The sequence below is a fragment of the Acipenser ruthenus genome, chromosome 47, assembly GCF_902713425.1.
Source record: "Acipenser ruthenus chromosome 47, fAciRut3.2 maternal haplotype, whole genome shotgun sequence".
In the NCBI taxonomy this organism is placed as follows: domain Eukaryota; kingdom Metazoa; phylum Chordata; class Actinopteri; order Acipenseriformes; family Acipenseridae; genus Acipenser; species Acipenser ruthenus.
The window spans coordinates 7,558,711-7,578,098 of record NC_081235.1 but is presented as its reverse complement, the minus strand read 5'-3'; the positions used below and the strand labels follow the sequence as shown (position 1 = coordinate 7,578,098).

General features: G+C 40.9%; 1 protein-coding gene across 6 annotated transcripts in view; it reads left to right on the top strand.

Annotated features, from left to right (window-relative positions):
* Positions 1–19,388, top strand: part of LOC117966353 (small conductance calcium-activated potassium channel protein 2-like) — a 38,835-nt gene that overhangs the window by 7,408 nt on the left and 12,039 nt on the right. For 5 of the 6 annotated variants that reach the window (XR_009319832.1, XR_009319833.1, XM_059014149.1 and 2 more), the window contains exons 2-4: positions 4,965–5,414; positions 8,550–8,645; positions 10,052–10,470. Coding sequence is in view for 4 of the 6 variants with exons in the window: in XM_059014149.1 (XP_058870132.1) it covers positions 4,965–5,414; positions 8,550–8,645; positions 10,052–10,470 (965 nt within the window). In the remaining 2 variants the exon portion in view is untranslated. Of the gene's footprint in view, positions 1–3,397; positions 3,502–4,964; positions 5,415–8,549; positions 8,646–10,051; positions 10,471–19,388 lie in introns of those variants that run through there. The other variant, XM_059014151.1, reaches the window with a different exon arrangement.

The following is a 19,388-nucleotide window of genomic DNA, read 5'->3' as shown; positions in this document are numbered from 1 at the left end:
CGGTAAACTTTTGCGATATCATTTTGTAGTTTCTTTTATTACACAATGTTAAATAAAAGATCTAAATTATGTTCATGTCATTTTTTTTCTAAAAACTTTTGGCCATAACACTGTGTCAAGAAATCCAATTCTTTAAAAGAAAAGTTCATTGTGCAACGCTCCTACAAACGAATAAGTCCTGCATTCAGCAGTTTGGAAAAGGGACCATCCCAAAAACCCACCTGACAGCGTCCTTGCACGAAACTGCCATGGAAGGTGGTTTTAAAAATAGATTGCACTTATTTCAGACAGTTGTTTAAGTTATGAGTCCAAGGTGAAAATGTCATAGGTGTTGGTATTCCTTTGTAGAACATTATCAAGTGAGAGCAGATGGGGGGAATCTGCATTACATTTTTTCGAAATGTTTTATAACAAAGCCTGCTAAACGCATTGTCATGCAGGTAGTGCACAGAAGGGCATACAGCAGGAGTAAGCATGTTTTGGGGATGGGGGAGTGTATATATTACAGATTACATAAGGACTCAACTGTGCATAGCAGGGCTGGAATTCCTGTGATGGTTTTTTGGTGCCATATGGTTTGTACAGTAGGACGAACTATTTGTTCTAATTAGTTGTAAATGATTTGATGATTTTCGTTAGTGTATATTGTTGTATGTTTTTTCATTGCTGCAGCATTTTCTTGAATTTGATTTTTTTTTCATGAATCTGGATGTCATGTTGATCTGATGTTGCTGGCTGGTTTGTATTGCTGGTCTCAGGAGAAGGCAGTGAGTGTGTTTGTTTTTATCAGCTGCTAGGTGGCACGTGCAGTCTTAATATCGTACAACTGTAAATAATGAGGCTGTAAACTCCTGAGGTTTACAACTCTTAATATATCTGTGAAATGCATTTAACAGGGTCCTCAATGTTTCTCAGTCAAATTCCTGAAATAATCTCTATCCTGTTTTTCAAGTCACCATTTTTTATATAACTTCTGGAAATGAGAATGGAAGGAAGGAAGGAAGGATGAAAGAAAGAAAGAAAGAAAGAAAGAAAGAAAGAAAGAAAGAAAGGAAATTGTCACAGACGATATGACAATTAGTGCAATGTATTTCTGAATGGATTGCATGAACTGGATTTGCATTGTGTAGCGTGATGAACGACTATGAAAGCAGTCTTGAAGGCAGACACACAGACAGATAGAAAGTCAAACAGGAGAACCTGGGGACGGTACATTTAACAAGTCTGGAAAGCTACACTATGATCTTATCACACGTGATTTCCAAATCTTCCTGTGTGGATAGCTTGCCGTTCTTATGGTTGGTTATTTAATTCTTGCGGCTTGAAGTACTGAATAATTACTAGCTGAACGAAATCCATTGAAAGATATCAGTTTGAATATTTAAAACAGCTATGGAATAACTATCTATAACAAAAAATATTCAGTAATATGTAAAAAAAAAAAAACACCAACAGTTGGATCAATATTTAGAATTATTATTATTATTATTATTATTATTATTATTATTATTATTATTATTATTATTATGGGCTGAGCATCCTTATAAACCTGACACGATCGTATATGTTTTTATTGTATTTTTTCTCCAATCAAAGAAAAAATGTAAATGTACCTTTAAGACACAGTAACGTGTAGCACATGTTATAGCCTGTTATTAGAGCTTACTGAAAAGGATTTATTTTGTAACAGGATATAGGATAAGGACTAACAAGCAGGATTTTGTGGCACCCTGTATCAGACTGCAATTGCATTACACTTTCAATAATGCTTCAAATAATCCTTTTAAAACACATTGAAAACAGTACACCACATTATCAGAGCCACTGCAGTTAGCTTAGAAGCAGATTCACACAAATTAAAACTGTAAACGAACCACCAATGTTGAGCATCACGTAAAATATGACAACTATAACATTAAAACGATTCATTATCAAGTAACTAACTAAAAATACAACTGCAAAAATAGCCTGTGACAATAACACCATTAATGAAACTATTTCACCCTTGGCCTGCAGCCATAATTAAAAAGAATGAAAAATAGGTAATTATACAACAGCAGATTATGCTTCAGAATATATCTATAAGTAGCATGGTTTAATATGTCCATGTACAATTTCTAACTGTGGATTTGGCTAGTTTACAACACAAATATGAACACAATGTTAATTCCCATTGTTCACTTAATCAAAAATCTGAAAGAGATCTAGGCTTTATTGTCTATGTATGAAATGTATGTTCTTTTGGATGTACACAAAAGGTTTAAGCGATTACAAAATCATTGATTTCAGGACGTTTCTGACAAAAGCCATTCTTTGTGTAGAAAGACAAATTGTTGAAAAATAACACGTTTATTGCGTTTACTTTGCTTTCTACACAGCTGAAGAAGGGCTTTTGTCAGAAACGTCCCAAAACAAAAAAAAATGGTCATTTAAACATTTTGTGAACATCCCAAAAAAACATTTATTTTTCATTTTTGTACACTGCAGTTGTACCGTCTTTCAAACCTCTCTCTCTCTCTCACTCTCTCTCTCTCTATATATATATATGCATTTATCATATTTTTCATGCATACAACAACAGTGCCTCACAAAATTAATTCCATGTATTTTGTATTTTTCTACACTTGACATAGGACTGCTCTTGTATTTCGAACAATTTTAATTTCTTTAAAATGCTGTGTTTCCTCGACTGCACAGGAGGTTCCCAGTTTTCTATTTGGTGAAATCAATGTCCTTTTATCTCATAATAAAGTCTTCTTTTTTTTCTCTCGGGTGCAGCGTGCAGTGTGTGTGATGCACAGTATAAGAACAGGTATACGAGAGCAGGGCTGCAGATTCATTCTGGGTAGGCCTGTTGAAAATGAACAGCATACTGTTTGAGACTCGAGAGTCGTTCGCTGCTACGTTTTAATATTTGCTCTTTATATATTATTCTTTATATGTTCTCCCATCGCTGATATAGTTGGGGTTTTTTTGGCTGCTGGACTCCTGAGCTGTATGGGCTGCCCCTAGAAGCTGGCAGCGTCGCTGCAGTGTGACAAAGTGGTACAGCTTGCAGCTCTCTCTGCAGTGGCTGCCTGTTTCTCTGCCTTCAGGGTCTCTCTCTCACGCTCTCGCTCTCTCTCTCTCGCTCTCTCTCTCTCGCTCTCTCTCTCTCTCTCTCTCTCTGTTAGTGCAGTCTGCTGCAGGCGGCAGACACAAGGTTTATTCAGAAAAAAAAAAGATTTACTTGGGAGGGAGAACCACAAGCAGAAGCCAAGTCAAACCTTCAGCTCTTTAAAGATCCTGGCATTTTCTGTGTGTGGGGGGGGGGTGGGGGTCTTTACGAAAAGAGGTGGGAAGAAAGCTTGTGCTCAGCTTTGGTTGCCCCTTAGTGATCCTACCGGTAGCCTTTCTGCGCTCTTCTCTCCTGCTTTTGGGGTTCAAAGAATTGGGAGCCGGATGCCCTTCCTATCTCCTCTCTCTCGATCAGGATAAATGCTGGCCGGAGCTGCCATCACAGTAAGTTTATTATGAAGTTTCTGTACGTTAAGGCATGCTGCAGTCTAGCAAACTATCAGACAACCAACCGTGCTGCAGTGCTTCATCTAAACAAACTGTTCTGCACCGTGGCTTTTCAGTTTGAGCAAGGGGTTTTGCTCTTGGCAGTTAGATGCAGCGTTTCATTCAGAATCAAAGCAGCGGCTGGCAGGAGGACAGGCTTAGCCTGTTATAAGCGTTGAATTCAATCACGGGGGGGGGTGGGGTTAATATAGCAGGTAGCTGCGGAATTGCCTTCAAATCAGAGCTTGCTTGTTACCTGTAGTGAGGTGTGGTGGTGGTGGTGCAGTGTTAAAAGTGAAACTGGTGCAGGGGCTAACAGCCATGGGGCTGGTTTGATTTCATGATGTTGCCTGCACTGTGTTCTGATGACGTAACACCTGGTGCTAGTCCAAACAGTGCAGCTCATTTGATCAGTAATAGTAATAGCTGTTGCTTCAGATCGAATGGAACTGTTTTCCTGTAATGGTATAAAGAACTACTGTGCTGTGAAATCTTTTGCTGTATGGTATGCATGTATATCTGTATCATTCTCTGTTGCATACCTGCACTGTGGTTATCGTCATCCTTTACTACTGTTCAGTCTTCTGTCTGCCTGCCCTGCTCATTTTGGACAACGCTAGGTGGATTATGTTTGAAATGTGGTGAGGCAAATGTGCAACTACTTCCACATTTTTCCTGCTCCTTGCTTTTTCAGTTCTTACATAAAACGACTTGACGCCCACAACCCTAAATAAACGGGGACGCTCTAATGGCATCAAAGGAAATTTAAATAGAAAATTAATGAAATTCCGTCACCCATGCATCTACTTCCCCATTCTCCTAAATCACTACTGTGATCTATGAGGGTTAAGGTTGGTTCTGTCTCGGCTGATAATTCCAGCAGCACGTGTGTTGTTGATCTGTTAAAAGATAAAGCGAGTGTTTCAGCAGGCAAGGAAATGAAGGCTTCTTTCCATTCCAGCAGCTGCTGCCTTTAGTATTACCTTTATGAGTTTCGCACTTCACAAAGCTGAGACCAAGCAAGAAAACATCCTGCTTGTTTTGTGTAAGTGCACTTCTTCTGAGCTGATGCACAGAATTGCACACAAGCAAGCACTGTTTTGCCGTCCCTGCATTCGCAATTGAGTCTCGTATTGCATATGTTGTTAGTATAAAGTATGGTCTAAAAAAGTGGCAGTATTTAGATCTGCTTCTGTTGGGATCAATTGAACGCATCCACAGATATCTCCAACATGTCAATCTGAATTTTGATGTTGCAGCTTCAGCTTGAGAAGAAGTTCCCTTTATTCTTATTTCATCCCACATTTTACTGTAAAATCAGTTTAAAATCTCCGCCACCCCTTTTTTGCTCCAGTTTTATTTAATCCATTTCTCTGTTTCATCATTATTGCATATCATTTTAATCCAGATTCCTGTTGCAGGTAAATGCTGAGCCCAAGAAGCTAAGCCATGCTGGATCCAAGCCCTCCGTCTGCGACAGTAGTAACCCATTCCCCGAGATAGCCATGAACAGCTGCAAGTACAATGGGGGCGTGGTGAGACCCCTGGGCAGCCTGGGCTCGTCACGGCGCAACCTCGCCGAGCTGGACTCGGAGACGCAGCCCCTGCAGACGCTACACAGCTCCGGCCTGGAGGTGGTGGTCTCCAAGGGCAATGGCGAGGACCCCGGCAAGGTGTCCAGTGACAGCCTGTCCCGCGACGGAGGGGGCGCGCCGCAGAAGAAGAACAAGGACATCGGGCAAAAGCTGGGCCACCGCAGGGCGCTGTTCGAGAAGCGCAAACGGCTCAGCGACTACGCTTTGATCTTCGGGATGTTTGGGATCGTCGTCATGGTGACCGAGACGGAACTTTCCTGGGGGGTTTACACCAAGGTAAGGGCTCTGTAGAGTCTGTAAATGCAGGGATACATTGCGTGTCAAACAGTGTGTGCATTGCTGCTTTTTATGAGGGTTCAGTGATATCATTATCCAAATACCGAGAAGACAAGAGTGCTTGCATTTGTGTGATATTAAGTATAATATCACATTCAGCAATAAAATTAGCTTAAGCGGGTTGACAAGACAGAGAGAGCACATCATAACCAATGAGGCTTGCAGCTCGGGTTTTTCGGCTGACCAGTCGATTTGATTGGCTGTTTGGCTGTGTTTTAATTTATACTCATGAATATGCATTAGACTTCTATTAATGTGATTGGCTGCGAGTCATCTTGCAAACCGCAGCCCTATGAACTCGACACAACCCCACAACTAGCAGTGTCAATCACTCACTGTCTGAAATAAACCTTCAAGTCTCCCACTTACTTCAAATGCAAAAAGGAATGAAATGCATTTTTATCTGCGGCAAAGCAACGTGTACAAGGGGCTAAATAAATAATGATTAGTATGATTTTAACCGAGGCACATGCCTCGTGCGTCATAGCTGGCTATGGCCTTGACTATATCCTATCTCACTGATCACTATCATTGCAGTACTGATAGGAGGACGTCCATCAGAGGTACATTGATTTTGTTATTTGCTCATTGTTAAAAAAAAAACAAACAGATAATAAGATGTTGTTAGGGCAATTCTGACCGAGCAATTTCTTAAAATGTTTCTATTTAATGCAATATGTCATTGTTTCAAAAAACAGTAAAAGGCTGTTCTTAAATAAATGTTCCTTTTGTCCTTGAGGCTCTTCAAAGTATTATTGTATTCAAATGAATCTTTTCTTATGAAGAAACCTAGCAATATCACTATGTATTTTGTTATTGGAATTTCAATGTGCAAATCTGCATGTAATCGTTGAATTCAATATACCTGTCAAACTCCTGAACTGATTAACCACAATCCTTATTAAAAATGCATGTTTTATCTTTAGAAATCAATATTCTATAGTACATCCTTAAATTGGTTTTGCAAAAAAAAAAAAAGGCTGAATATACTGTTCTTGATAAGGTTCTTGTAAGTCTGCGTTCAGCTGATCTTGTGTGATTACGGCTTGCATTCATCTAATAAAATGTCAATGGAAGGGCATTGGTCTCATGAAGAGCACCACCAGTGAATGCATTACATTTCAAAACAATACCGGACTTTATTTACTGATGCAGTCTAATGTCTAGTTTCAGTTAACAGCAAATGAATCGATGGCTCCCACCTTACCATCTGTGATAGTTTTAATTCTTCACATTGTGCTACTTGAAAGAGTCTGCAGAACCTGACACCCTGTAAGTACAATGAAAATATTAACCATCGGCCCGCCTACAATATATGCACTGTAAAGTATCACTTGCTCACTTTGTATGTTTTCACATACACAGCTGCTGCTTTTAAATACTGTAAGTATTCGCTCATGAGAGAATTATTTTTCCATTAGTGTACACATCTTAATTTGGTGCATCGCAGCTGTAGCTCAATACCAATCCCAATATTGCCCCTTTCACTACAACGCAATCCCTGCGTATTGTTTGTCAGATGAAGACAGATTCGCCCTTCAAAATGTGACGTTTTGCCAAACCCCTAATAAATCGCCTGTACTGTTGTATATAAATAGAACGGCGATGATGCACAGACAGTTCATTAAAAACAAGTTATTTGTTACTTGAACAGAGAAGAGATATTTTGTTCTGCTTGATGCTGCAACCCCCACACAAGAGACCAGGCTTAGGGTTAATTTAATAGCCTCCTCATAATAACATTCTCAGCCCAACAACCAGCCCATGTACACACTTTCCATCCCCCATTAGGATCTCTGCAGCTGGAACACTGCAAAGGCAATTACAGCTTTGTCTGGGACATGTCACAGCCTACCGAACGCTGTTGCTGTAATTGTACAGCCAGATGAGAAATGAATTACTGGCCGCGCTGCTCAAATAATAAACAGCCGGAGATGTACGGGGGGTGAGGGGTCTGTTGTTGCTGTTTTCTGGAGGGGAACGTGTTTGGTTTCTTCCACTGGATTCTGATTTTTGAACATTAAGGACCAGAACTGGGCCAGTCCGGGTCATGCCACAGACCTGGGTGCCCTTACTAGCACTGGGACTTTGAAAAGTGAACCCCTGCCCACCAGCAGATCGAAATATCATTTTTAAAACTTTCTTTTAAGTTTATTTTTGTTGAAGTTGGGGATCTACTTTTCTGCTACAATGTAAGGATGGCAAAAATACCCCACAAATTAACCCCTGGCACAAATTAATTAGACTGGCACAAATTAACAAATTAACCTCCTGGCGGTACACCATAATCCAGGTTTATCAAGGTCTCTTTTTTTGCAAAACGATAAGACAGTAAAAAGTTTTGGGATTTACTTCAGCTGTAAACGGTTTGTTTTCTTGGGAATAATATACAGCACACAGTGCATACAAGCACATCAAAAGGCACACGGCTTAGTATGTGTAAAAACAGCCTCTTATGTGTCTCCCCCAGCATCCCTATGTACTGCTGTGCACCCCATTACTGTCTGGGCTGCAGATTTAAGATGATACATAACTGGGGTTCACACTTCAGGGCTGGCGTCCTGTGTGCCACTTTATCATGCCTGAGAACAGTAGGCTCCTCGTAATGGAAATGAGAGCTGAAACAGGTCCCAAGAGGCGAGGTGTGTAGAAGATAAATGTGGGTCTTTAAGGCATTAACAGTATGTGTTTTACAGGCTGCAGTAAGAGCAGCTGTGCTGTGCTGTCCTGTCCTGTGAAAAAAGAGAACTGCAGTCAAACGCAGGACACCTGTTTACTGAAAGTTTCGTTTTTTGCTATAAATTCAAAATCTGCAGTACCTCATTCACAGTATTTTTCCGTTCATATATTGTAGGTCCCTTTGATGTCAAATGAGAATGGAAGGGAATAGGGCTGATCATGCAATGATAAATAAATGGCTACGTCATTGGAATTCACATAATATCTGAGTCTGTATTCAAAAGGTGCCCATCCTGACTACGATCGGTCTCATTGGAAAGTGCAGGATCACAAGCTTCTGTGCTGGCATTGCCTCCCTTCTCCCTCAGCTCTAACTCTTGTTCTTTCTCCCCACAGGAATCCTCATATTCATTTGCACTGAAATGCCTTATCAGCCTTTCCACTGTTATATTGCTTGGTCTCATTATAATGTACCACACTCGAGAGATCCAGGTAAGGACTATGCCATCGTTATCAATGTAGAGGAGGGGGATCTGGGGCACTGGAACTGTGCCAGGGTGGGGTAGTGCAAATGTCCAACCTGGTCTTCACCCATGGCGCTTGGCTTGAGAACTGGTTCTGCTTTCGCATGTACAGCTATGGCCAAAAGTTTGGCATCGCCTAGAATTGTAGGATTCTGGATTCTATATGAACATAATTTGGATCTTTTATTTAACATCATGTAATCAAAGAAACAAAATGATATCGCAAAAGTCCACCGGAAGCCATGATAGTAGTACAGTATTTCATGTTGGATTTCAAAATGTTACATTTTTAAGTACTCTGGAAAACTACAAAGCGGTATGTAATTCAATAAGTTAACGTAACATTATTCAGCAGGTTTCATTCGACTTTCTGAAGCAAAATGAGTTCATTCTATAGGGTGATGCCAAGCCTTTGGCCAGCGCTGTAGAGCGTTTTTGGATAATCAATCCCAATAATGCATTGCAATAAAACTGATGTGCCACTTAAGGGCTGTCACAAATCCAATGCTAAAATGTGACTTAGATGACTTTCCATCACGTCAACCATGACTTGCTGCAGTGAATAACATGACCTTCTCTGACAGTGTGTCGGGCTATGAGATCAGAGTCCCTGCACGGTTTCACACTCCTTAAAAGCTTCAGGGGGATAGGAAAGCACTGCACTCGTCGATTAAAACACTCCTCTAGTGTTTTCTCTGGAAAGCATCGAAAGCAAACAGATTTTTTTGTCTCTGAATAGACTGTGCCCCCCTAAAAACATAATCACTGGCAGCGAGATACAAAAGCAAACCTCACAAAGTCATTAAAGGACAGGATGTTGCTGAGCATACAAATGCTGCTGCCTTGTTGACTCCCGACAGTGCAATCCTTTCATTAGTATTGTGGCCACATGGCTACTAGGGGTGTGCTGATACTCGCACTCATACTCATAATTGCCTTTAAGAAGTATTTATCAGCAGGTATTAAATAAATCCATTCATTAATGTATTGCTTTCAACACAAGAACAGCTATCCTTCCGTCGCCTTTACAAACGAGTTCCAATCAATGGCAATTAACTTTCACATTGAGTGTTTTAAAAACCGCTTGGAAGCTCATTTTCCCTCTCATCCGGGGCGCTGGCATTTCTGCGGCGTACTGCCATACCAAGGTCATGAAACTAAGTTACACATTAATGAATGGATTTATTTAATAACTGCCGATAACCACTTCTTAAAGGCAATTACAATGATGAGTATCAGCACCACCCCCTAGTGGCTTATTTATTTACACGAAAAGAGATCATTTTCAAGACTAACCAACTTGCCTTGATGCTTGAAAAATAAATGTGTAGTTTGTCAGTATAAAAAATATATCTCCTCTTCTTTGTGTCCTAGCTCTTCATGGTGGACAATGGGGCGGACGACTGGAGAATAGCCATGACGTACGAGCGGATATTTTTCATCGTTCTGGAGCTTCTGGTGTGCGCCATCCACCCAATCCCGGGGCAGTACGTTTTCACGTGGACGGCGCGCCTGGCCTTCACCTACACGCCCTCGGTGGCGGACGCTGACGTGGACATTATTCTCTCCATCCCCATGTTCATGCGCCTCTACCTGATTGGGCGAGTCATGCTGCTGCACAGCAAGCTCTTCACGGACGCCTCGTCACGGAGCATCGGCGCGCTCAATAAGATCAACTTCAACACGCGCTTCGTCATGAAGACCCTCATGACCATCTGCCCCGGGACCGTGCTGCTGGTGTTCAGCATCTCCTCCTGGATCATCGCTGCCTGGACGGTGCGCGTCTGCGAGAGGTAGGGCCCAACTTCCACTCTCTCAGGGTTAGCGATCAGTCCAAGAGAGCTTCTGCAGCAGCATGGTCTTCCAGCCTGTGCCCCCCTCAGCACCCCACGCCCACCCCCCACCTCTCCCCAGTAGCCAGGTCAGGCTCACACAGCAGTGGTCCCTCACATGAACGCACAGTTTTGAAAGGCAAGCAGTGGTTTCGGCAGTTACAAGGCTGGTTCTCCTTTGTGGTGTTCTGAGCTCAAACCGAACAGATCTCAGACATTTGTTTCACCTTTTTTTGCTTTCTACAGAACCGTATATAACAGTTATATCGTACATAAAAGGTTGAATAACTTCCACCTGCCATGTTTTTTTAGGCAAGTCCGAGTCCTGGTGCTCCATGTCCAGATTTATGCTGGTCAAGAAAATTTGAATCATTAGGCTTGGGCTTGGATTGTCAGTCTTGATTGCATCACTGTTGTGCGCTGGAGTAAAAGTTTATTACCCCTTTTATGATTGTGCTTCTCACTCTTGCACTGCTGCATTTTAACCAGGTGCCACTGTTCTTAAACTTTCAGTTTTTTAGAAACTACTCATTTTTTGCCATCCTACTTTTATAACGTTTTCCCCTATTTGGTTCTGTCAACTATATATTTAACCACTTTGCTAGAATATGTCTCCTCTACGTAAATTTGACCTTTAGAGGTGTCTGGCCCATGGTGAGCAGGCAGGTTGGAGAGATGTGGTAGTTTTTTCATGCATTCTATTTCAGGACTCTGGGCCTCCCAAATACCCCTGAAGCTGGACTGTGTGCCAGAAATTAAAAAGGAAAATAGTCCCTGCCTGGTTTGCCCCTGCTGTGCTCTCTCTGCTTTTTCTGTGCTTTTGGCACCCCTCATCCTCCTTTTCCAACACTCCCACCAACTGTATGCCAGGACAAAGACTGAGCAGAGGTAACAAATGGTAGTTTTGAGCAGGACGGAGTGAGAAACAGCCGAGCTTCAAGCCTGTACAAGAACACATCTGTCAAACCAAACAGATCCCAAACTGCAGAACTTGTGTGTGTGTGCGTGAATTTGTCAGGGGTTTATTAGTGCAGTAGAACACCACTTATCCTCATTAGAATTTCCAGCCAAGAACAGCACAGCTTTTTCTATGTTCTAGGTCATTTTATTTAGCTAATAAAATCTTTCAAAAGATCTGTTCGGTTTGGCGGAACCGTTGTTCATCTAAGCTCAGATCACCCACAGTTCTAAGAGGGCAGACAGCAAAAATGGCTCGGAGAAAGACTTGGGGGTACATGGGACCCAATTTAGCAGTTAGATTGTAAGACTGCACCTGAGGGGCAGAGTGGGGGGTTCTTTGCATCTCATCTTCAAGCTCTTGAAGCTTGACAGGACTGTTGAGACTTTCCTGAGTCTGCCAGATGCCACCTACCACCCCCCCTCCTCTACCGCAGTGCATGCTGGGCCAGGCCTCTGGTAGCCCCTTTTTGGCCTGACCCAGCCACGTCTCATACTAACCTGTGTGTCTGTAACTCTCTGTTGTGCTTTTTATTCCCCCACAATGCTGCTCCATAGGGATACCATGTGAGTCCTCGTTCTTAGCTGTGGAAAGCTATCATTGTGCACCAAGCTGGCGCCACTGCAGCTCTGGGGGTGGGGTGGGGTAGGAGGAAAAAGGGGTTATCCCATCAAAAAACCACAATGCGTTTAGACTAGTCTTAAAATGAATTTCAGGACTTGGGCTCCTTCCCCCAAAGCAGTGTGAATTTAGGAGTGATCGCCCTGATTCTGTAAGAAAAGGGTTTTTGCAGGCTGTGGAGTCCAAATTTTGACAACAACGAGCATTTCTTTATCTTCAGCTGAGGCAGTTTGTGCTAAAATGGTGCAACCAACAGAAACAACCACTTTTATTCAGGAAATGCTAGGAAATCTTCTTTGTGTACCATCAGGGTAACAGCATTACATGCTTTAACAATGAAATTTGGACCAATCTTTTGTACCCATAGTGGGGACGCTCCATTCTAGCACACTCCCTCAGTTACTGTTAAGGTTTAGGGTTGTCTGTGGACTGCTGTGGATCACTCCCGCTACGCACTGTGACAGCACATGTCGTCCACGTTTACCTCCAAAGCTAGTCAGTGAAGAGGCCCTTGTAGTAAAGTGCCATCCAGTTTTGGGACTCGTGACAAATATCTTGCAGAAGATTATGATTTTAATGTAAAGATCCAGAAGCTTGGAGAACAAAGGGTCTTTGGAATCCTATTCGTCCAGCGGGTGGGAAAATAAAAGGTGCTCTGGGTTTGATAGAAGACTCCAGACAGGAGGCAACAGATACTCTCAAGGCTTAGAGAGAGTCAGAGAGGAACTGCTGCAAAGTCTGATGAGCACTGTCTCAGGTTGCAGACTCCTTGGACCTGTGTTCCAGCAAATTTCTCACTGGTTATTCAGCACATATTTGCGTGAATTTCGTTCCTAAGACTAACAAGTTCAGATCTTTTAAACACAACTGAAGACTTATCATACCTTACCCACTAACACAAATACCATCCATGATTTCAAATGCTCATTCGTATGATAAAAGTCTAAAAGAAAAATAACAATTAGTCCAAGATAACTTTTTATTTTTTATTTTGATGTTTGATGTTAACTAACAAAAAACATACCTTTGAGATTTTATTATACACTTTTTGTTGGGGGGGTGGATTTTGTAGTTGCAATGTTCTTGCCCTCAGTAAGTGAAATATACAAACTCTAGTTCATAGACCATACCAGCACACTCCTTAACATATTTCCTAATGTTCCCTGCTTCAACTGTAAAAAAAAAAAAAAAAACATTTACTGTGATGGACTAAATCCTCTGGACACAACATTCTCCTCTCAAATGCACTTGTGACATAGCAGATCAGGATACATCTGGAGCTGCTGGAAAAAAAAAACAACATGAGGTTTTCTTGCTATAAAGTTATCGAGTCTTGATCTCTCTTTTTTTTTTACTCTTCAGTATAGCCAGGCAGAGCACTGATGAGAGGGATGTGCTAAAAAAAAAAAAAAAAGTCATGGTTGAAATCATTTCCCTATGAACATTTAATTTCTAATGGATTTGTACGTTTGTAGCTTCCCTCACAACCCTAACTTGAAATTACACTGCATTCCCTTGGGATACTTGGCTGGGGCACATTAGGTTCGAAAGAATCGGATCGATGATTTAGAATTGAAAGTCAATCCACCTGTATGGCCTTCAGGTATCTCAAAGGTCAACGTCATTGAAGCAGCACCCTGTAGTATATATATATATATATATATATATATATATATATATATATATATATATATATAAAAGAACTCACGATATATCCTATCTTATACACTGCACAATGCTGACATGCTACAAAAATGCCTCTTATCATACATTTCCCTCTTGTAAGTTTAGAGCTGTGGTACCCTGGGGAAAGCCTGCACTGCCTTTAAACTACATTGAACAGATACATGTTGTAAAAGCACTCATAGATTTATATGTGGAAATCATGCAATAGCTATTTTTTTTTATCATGTTAAAATAGTGACATTTCCAAATGGACTTTCCCTATATAAAAACGGATATATATATATAGTTTGGTTAAGAGCCAGTCGCTCAAGCAAGCAAGAGAAATCTAGCCCTCCAGTATTTCGGTTTTTGGCACATCCCTATATCCTAATTGCATTGATATGGCCTTGCGCATTGCTTTACTGTTAAGAATGTGCACTTGATGAAGGCATACCATGAAGACAGCACTACATGAAAAAGCTGCAAGGTTCAGCTATAGCAGGGATATATTGAATATATATATATATATATATATATATATATATATATATATATATATATATATATATACTGCAGTGTATAGGAATCCTATTAAAGATATACCCTATTGCAACGCGTAGGGGTTGTATTGCATGTAGATTTCATTAATCCTGCTACGCTATGTAGAATAAGTGGAATCTGCAATCAAACTTAAATGAATGTTGTCAGCTAAAAGGCAGCATTGGAGCTATGGTTTTACGATTGAATTTCTTGCTAGAATAAATGAGATGGCTATTGAACAGGGTAACACTTAGCTTGCACATTGAAGTTCAACGCTTTTCAGCAGCAGGGAGAGAAGACAAGAGGAAAGAGAGAAGCGGATGATAAAGAAAGAAAAGGGAGAGCTTTGTAAAAAAAAAAAAAAAAGGGACAGCCGCGCAGTAAATCCGTACAAAATCCGAACTCTAATTAAGCAATTCTATTAATCGTGTCTGTAGTGCATTGCCATTCACAATGAAGAGTTCACAATCTGCCATTTGAAAGAAAGAAACACACGCTCTGGCATGTATTTTCAAAATCGGTTTGTAAACATAAGCCTACGATATCTCACAGCTTGTGGTTCCTGGGGTCAATTGCATCCAGGTTAGAAAACAGAAACAGCAGCCCCACTGAATAGAAATATCTGCGGGTGACTGGCTACGGATCAGGTCATTCAGAAGGGCAAGCAGGATGTCATAAATATCTGAAGCTATTCAGGGAGGCAGTTTACCATTTAGAGTCAATGCATATTCTGTTTGAATCTGGAAAACGTTGATGAGGCAATTATTATTATTATTATTATTATTATTTATTTCTTAGCAGACGCCCTTATCCAGGGCGACTTACAATCGCAAGCAAATACAAATACATTCAAGTGTTACAATATAAGTCAATTGGCCCGAAACCCCATTAGTAATGTCTCAGTACAGCCATTTAAACGGGAGAGAAATACGTTTTGCATCTTCCTCCACCCAAAATAGTGAGACCCACAAGTCAGGTAGGTTAGTAACTGATTGGGGTCTAATTGCTTCATTTATATGACACAGCAGGGGAGTGTGGGGGCAGTCACTGCTTCAGTACAGGCTGCTTGGGGGAACGGCCAGGGCTGGGCGGGGCTGGGCTGGGAGACTCCGCCTCTAGGGGCGGGGGCAGGCATAGGAAACCCAGCCAGTGGATCAGTGAAACCATTAAAACCCTCTAGGTAAGACTATATCATATTTTGCCTTTTTTTTCAGATACAACATGAAATAGATACTTGATACCAAATTAAAAACAAGCTTTCTCCTGAGGCTAGCACCGTTAATAATTCATTCAGTTTGTTTTTAAAACGAGAAGCGTGAGTTTAAGACTTTTTTCATTTTTTTCATAAACTTGCACATTTTGTTGGCAAAATATGAGGTATTGTTGCCTGGAGGGCATCGGCTGAGAAAAGAAATATGGAGAAAGGTGAACCCATCAAAAATATATATATTTTAATGTGCTTATGGGAGTTTGTTCCAAAAACGCAGAGTGGACTAAAGGATTTGAACCATATTAGTCCTCTGCAACTGAATGCATTTGGAGAGTTTTTAACGTCACACACCCCTAGTGGTTGCTTCTAGTTGAAGGTGGTGCCAGCTCTATCACATTCCATGCCTGTGCTCAGTATATTGAGAGCTTTTAATACATCTGCTCTTTGTCACCCCAGAGCACTCCATGTAGTTCAGTATTGAGGCAGTTACTGACTGATATTAACATACAACTGCGATGGACCAATTCATAGAGAAATCTCAGTGCTCCATAGGTAGCACCATGTGTGGTGCGCTATACTGTTTAGGGATAACCTGGAAGACCTATGAATGTTTGGGGGGGGGGGGGGTAGGTATATACATAGAAGAGCTTTCTTCAGGCTACATTTATCAGGGTTTGGACAAGTTTGGTTAATTCACTCATCAGGGCATAGACTTATCTTTCAAATTAGTTTGCATTGTGAGATAAAACTTAACATGTACCTCTAAAATGCAACTGTTCTGAAGTTTAAATATGGGGATAGAGATGGTTTATTCTGCATTGTCATTGTCAGTTTATATAGTTTGATCAGACGCGACTGTGCAGATTATTTAGATCATCTAAACTGGGCGTTTAAGACTTGAAAGAACTAGACTGCTCTGTGTCACATTCAGACGCCCAGAATGGGGACAGCACTTCTTTGGTAAAAACAAAAAAAAACATTTAGTTCTAAGGGCTGGTTTATAAATATCTTCAAACGTGCTTGATGGTTTTTTAAATCTGTATGGGCCACCTCCTGGGAGCAATTCCACAGATAGTTCCAGCCAGCACGTTACCAACACCTGCCACCGAGCAAGTCAAGGTCTTTCTTAATAATTCAGTCATGCAGTTCATAAAACACTGGCTGAAGCTTTTTGAATATAACTACCAGCTACTGAAAACTTGCTCTATTCCCTTTCTATTATTCTTTCCCTCCTGGCTCTCAATATACTGTCTTTCTTAGCATGCAGAATGTGTGTTTTTTATGCAAGCATGATACCTGCTACTTCTGCATGTAAGGGATGTGTCATTAACACTTAAATAACTTGCAAGCACTGATTTGTTGAGAACTGAGCATGAATGCAAAAGCTGAGAATCAGACCGTTTCAAAGTCAATGGACAGCCTAGCTCCCTCTACCTGTCTGGATCCACAACCTTGGGAGGGCGACACTGTGGAGGGGCGGGGCACAGATATGAGACTGGCTCTGCCTAGGAGCATGGGGTCTAAAGGATGAATTAACAGCTGAGTTCTAGAGCTATGCAGGTTGATGTGCATTCAGGCAGTCTAAGCAAGTGTAAACTTACAGTCAATAAAATGCAAGCCTATGTCTATATTTCTAAGCTGGGCATACAAAATGGTACAAAACCAAGCGGCGCACACATCATTCTCACGTAGGCATCTTGACACACAGTGATGGCAAATACATGCGTTCACACTGAATCACATCACTTACAGGTAAATAAGAAAAGTCCACTTGGACTTTCTGACATTCACCCACCAAGTCACTGAAAATCCGATTCAAAGAAACCAGAGTTGCTAAATTCATCCTCTGTATGTTGCTATCCATTAGAAGTTAACTACAAGCTTAGCGATATAAAGGGGAAGGGAGTTCAACTATATATATATACAGTCTATATATATATATATATATATATATATATATATATATTTTTTTTTTTTTTTTTTTTTACCACATCCCTAGTTGACTACTAAAATATATTGAAAATTAAACTGAACAAAAAGCTAGACTATACTTACTGTATATCATTTTCATTTTCGATAATTTTCTTTCAGAAACACTTCATACTGCACACCTGCAAAACACATATTGAAATACATTTTTGAAGCAGCTTTTGAAATTCACGCAGTATGGAAAAAAAAAAATACATACCTTTGTCCACCTCCGTCCGGCATTTTCCTTTTCCCGTTATCGCTCATGAAAAAAAATTATCCAAATGAAGGAAAGAATCAGGCAGACAGACAGGCAGACACACAGACAGACAGACAGGCAGACACACAGACAGACAGACGGGCCCTCAAGGCTCCAGATGTTTGTTTGTTTTTTCGTTTAGGCTGACTGTCCCGGCCTGGGCTTGCCTGCCCTCACAGCTGCTACAATGAAGTATTGCTGATGCTATAATTAATGTCAAAACCAGTGTCCTGCTAAATGGTGTCCATTCAGAGGCTCGATTGTAGATGTGAGGGCCCACTGTGCAAGGATGCCTGTTCAAATTCATCTTCATCTCTGCCTCCTTCTAGCTGGGCTTAATTAGTCAAGCAGCAGATTCCCTTTAACTGGGCCAACTTTAGTGCTCGACTGGAGAGAACGAGAGCAGCACTGCATTAATATTGGGTCAATCCATCACCATCATCAATGTCTTTGCAGATTTTTTTTTTTTAATTTAGATATTACTGTTAGAAACACATTTTCAGCAAGTTTTCTTTGGTGCTGAAAAGGGAGTCGCTTTATAAGTTTGTTATCAATTGCCTTTTTGTTTTTTTGGAAGACTAAAAGCAGCTGATAAATTTAATGACAATTTGACGAGCAGTCTTTCTCAATGCCTGCAGGAGTGTATTCCCTAGTCTTGATAGGGTTTTTTTTACATGTATGCAAACAGTTCCTCTTTGTCTGCCTGATTGACAGATGCTCATAAAGGATGCTGTGGTTTCTGTTCTGGAAGCTTTTTGTTTCTTTCACTGGGCAGACCAGAGATGCGTAAAATGCCAGCATTTGCACATTTTACAGATTTCAGCCCCATTATTGCTCAGGTTTGTTTGACAATTTAGAGCAAAGCTGAGTCAGCTGTACTCCAGTCAGTAACTAAATGCTCTTCATCATATTTGCGGTTTCATTGCCATTATTCATGAACTTTGCAAATTCTGACATTTTCGGATCGTATCTTGGATGTGCCTAGTGGGCGAGATGGAAATGTCTGGGCTTCTAGAACGGTATATTAAGAGTCCCTAATGGACATCCTTCAATCAAGCAGACAGTGAGGTGACCACAGGACACTGGAAACTCCTTAAACAAGAGTGGTTTTGCTTTTAGATGTGAGCTTTTCAAATGTTCAATGTTTCAATCACACTCTTCCCCTGCACACCTTTTAAATGTTCCTTGAGAAAGAAAACAATGCTGAAAACTTTTGTAAAACAGCAACCTTATTTCCTTTTTTTATTTTCCTTCATTGCGCTTGTTTAGTTATGCATTTGATCATTTCGCCTTTTCATTCATTCCTATTTCCTTTGATTACCTTCTTCATTTAGTTCCATTTTCCGGCCGTGTGGTTGAAGATTCTGATGGTTAGGCAGTCTATTGTTTCTTACTGAGGAAGCATGCTGCTGCAACTGGAGTAGCGTTGAGAGGATCTTTTACTGTACCGTCTCCTTGAGCGAGAGACAGTGTAACCCAGGACAGAGATTTTAATAATACAATCCAATTCAGCTGCACAATGATTCAGAAAACAGTACACATGCAGCCTGGTTAGCATCCTGCTGTGTATTCTGAGTCCTCATGAGGCACAATCAAGTATAAGAAAAGGTTATCAGCACAACCAATCAAACTCTTCATCTTAACATCTAGAGTTGCAT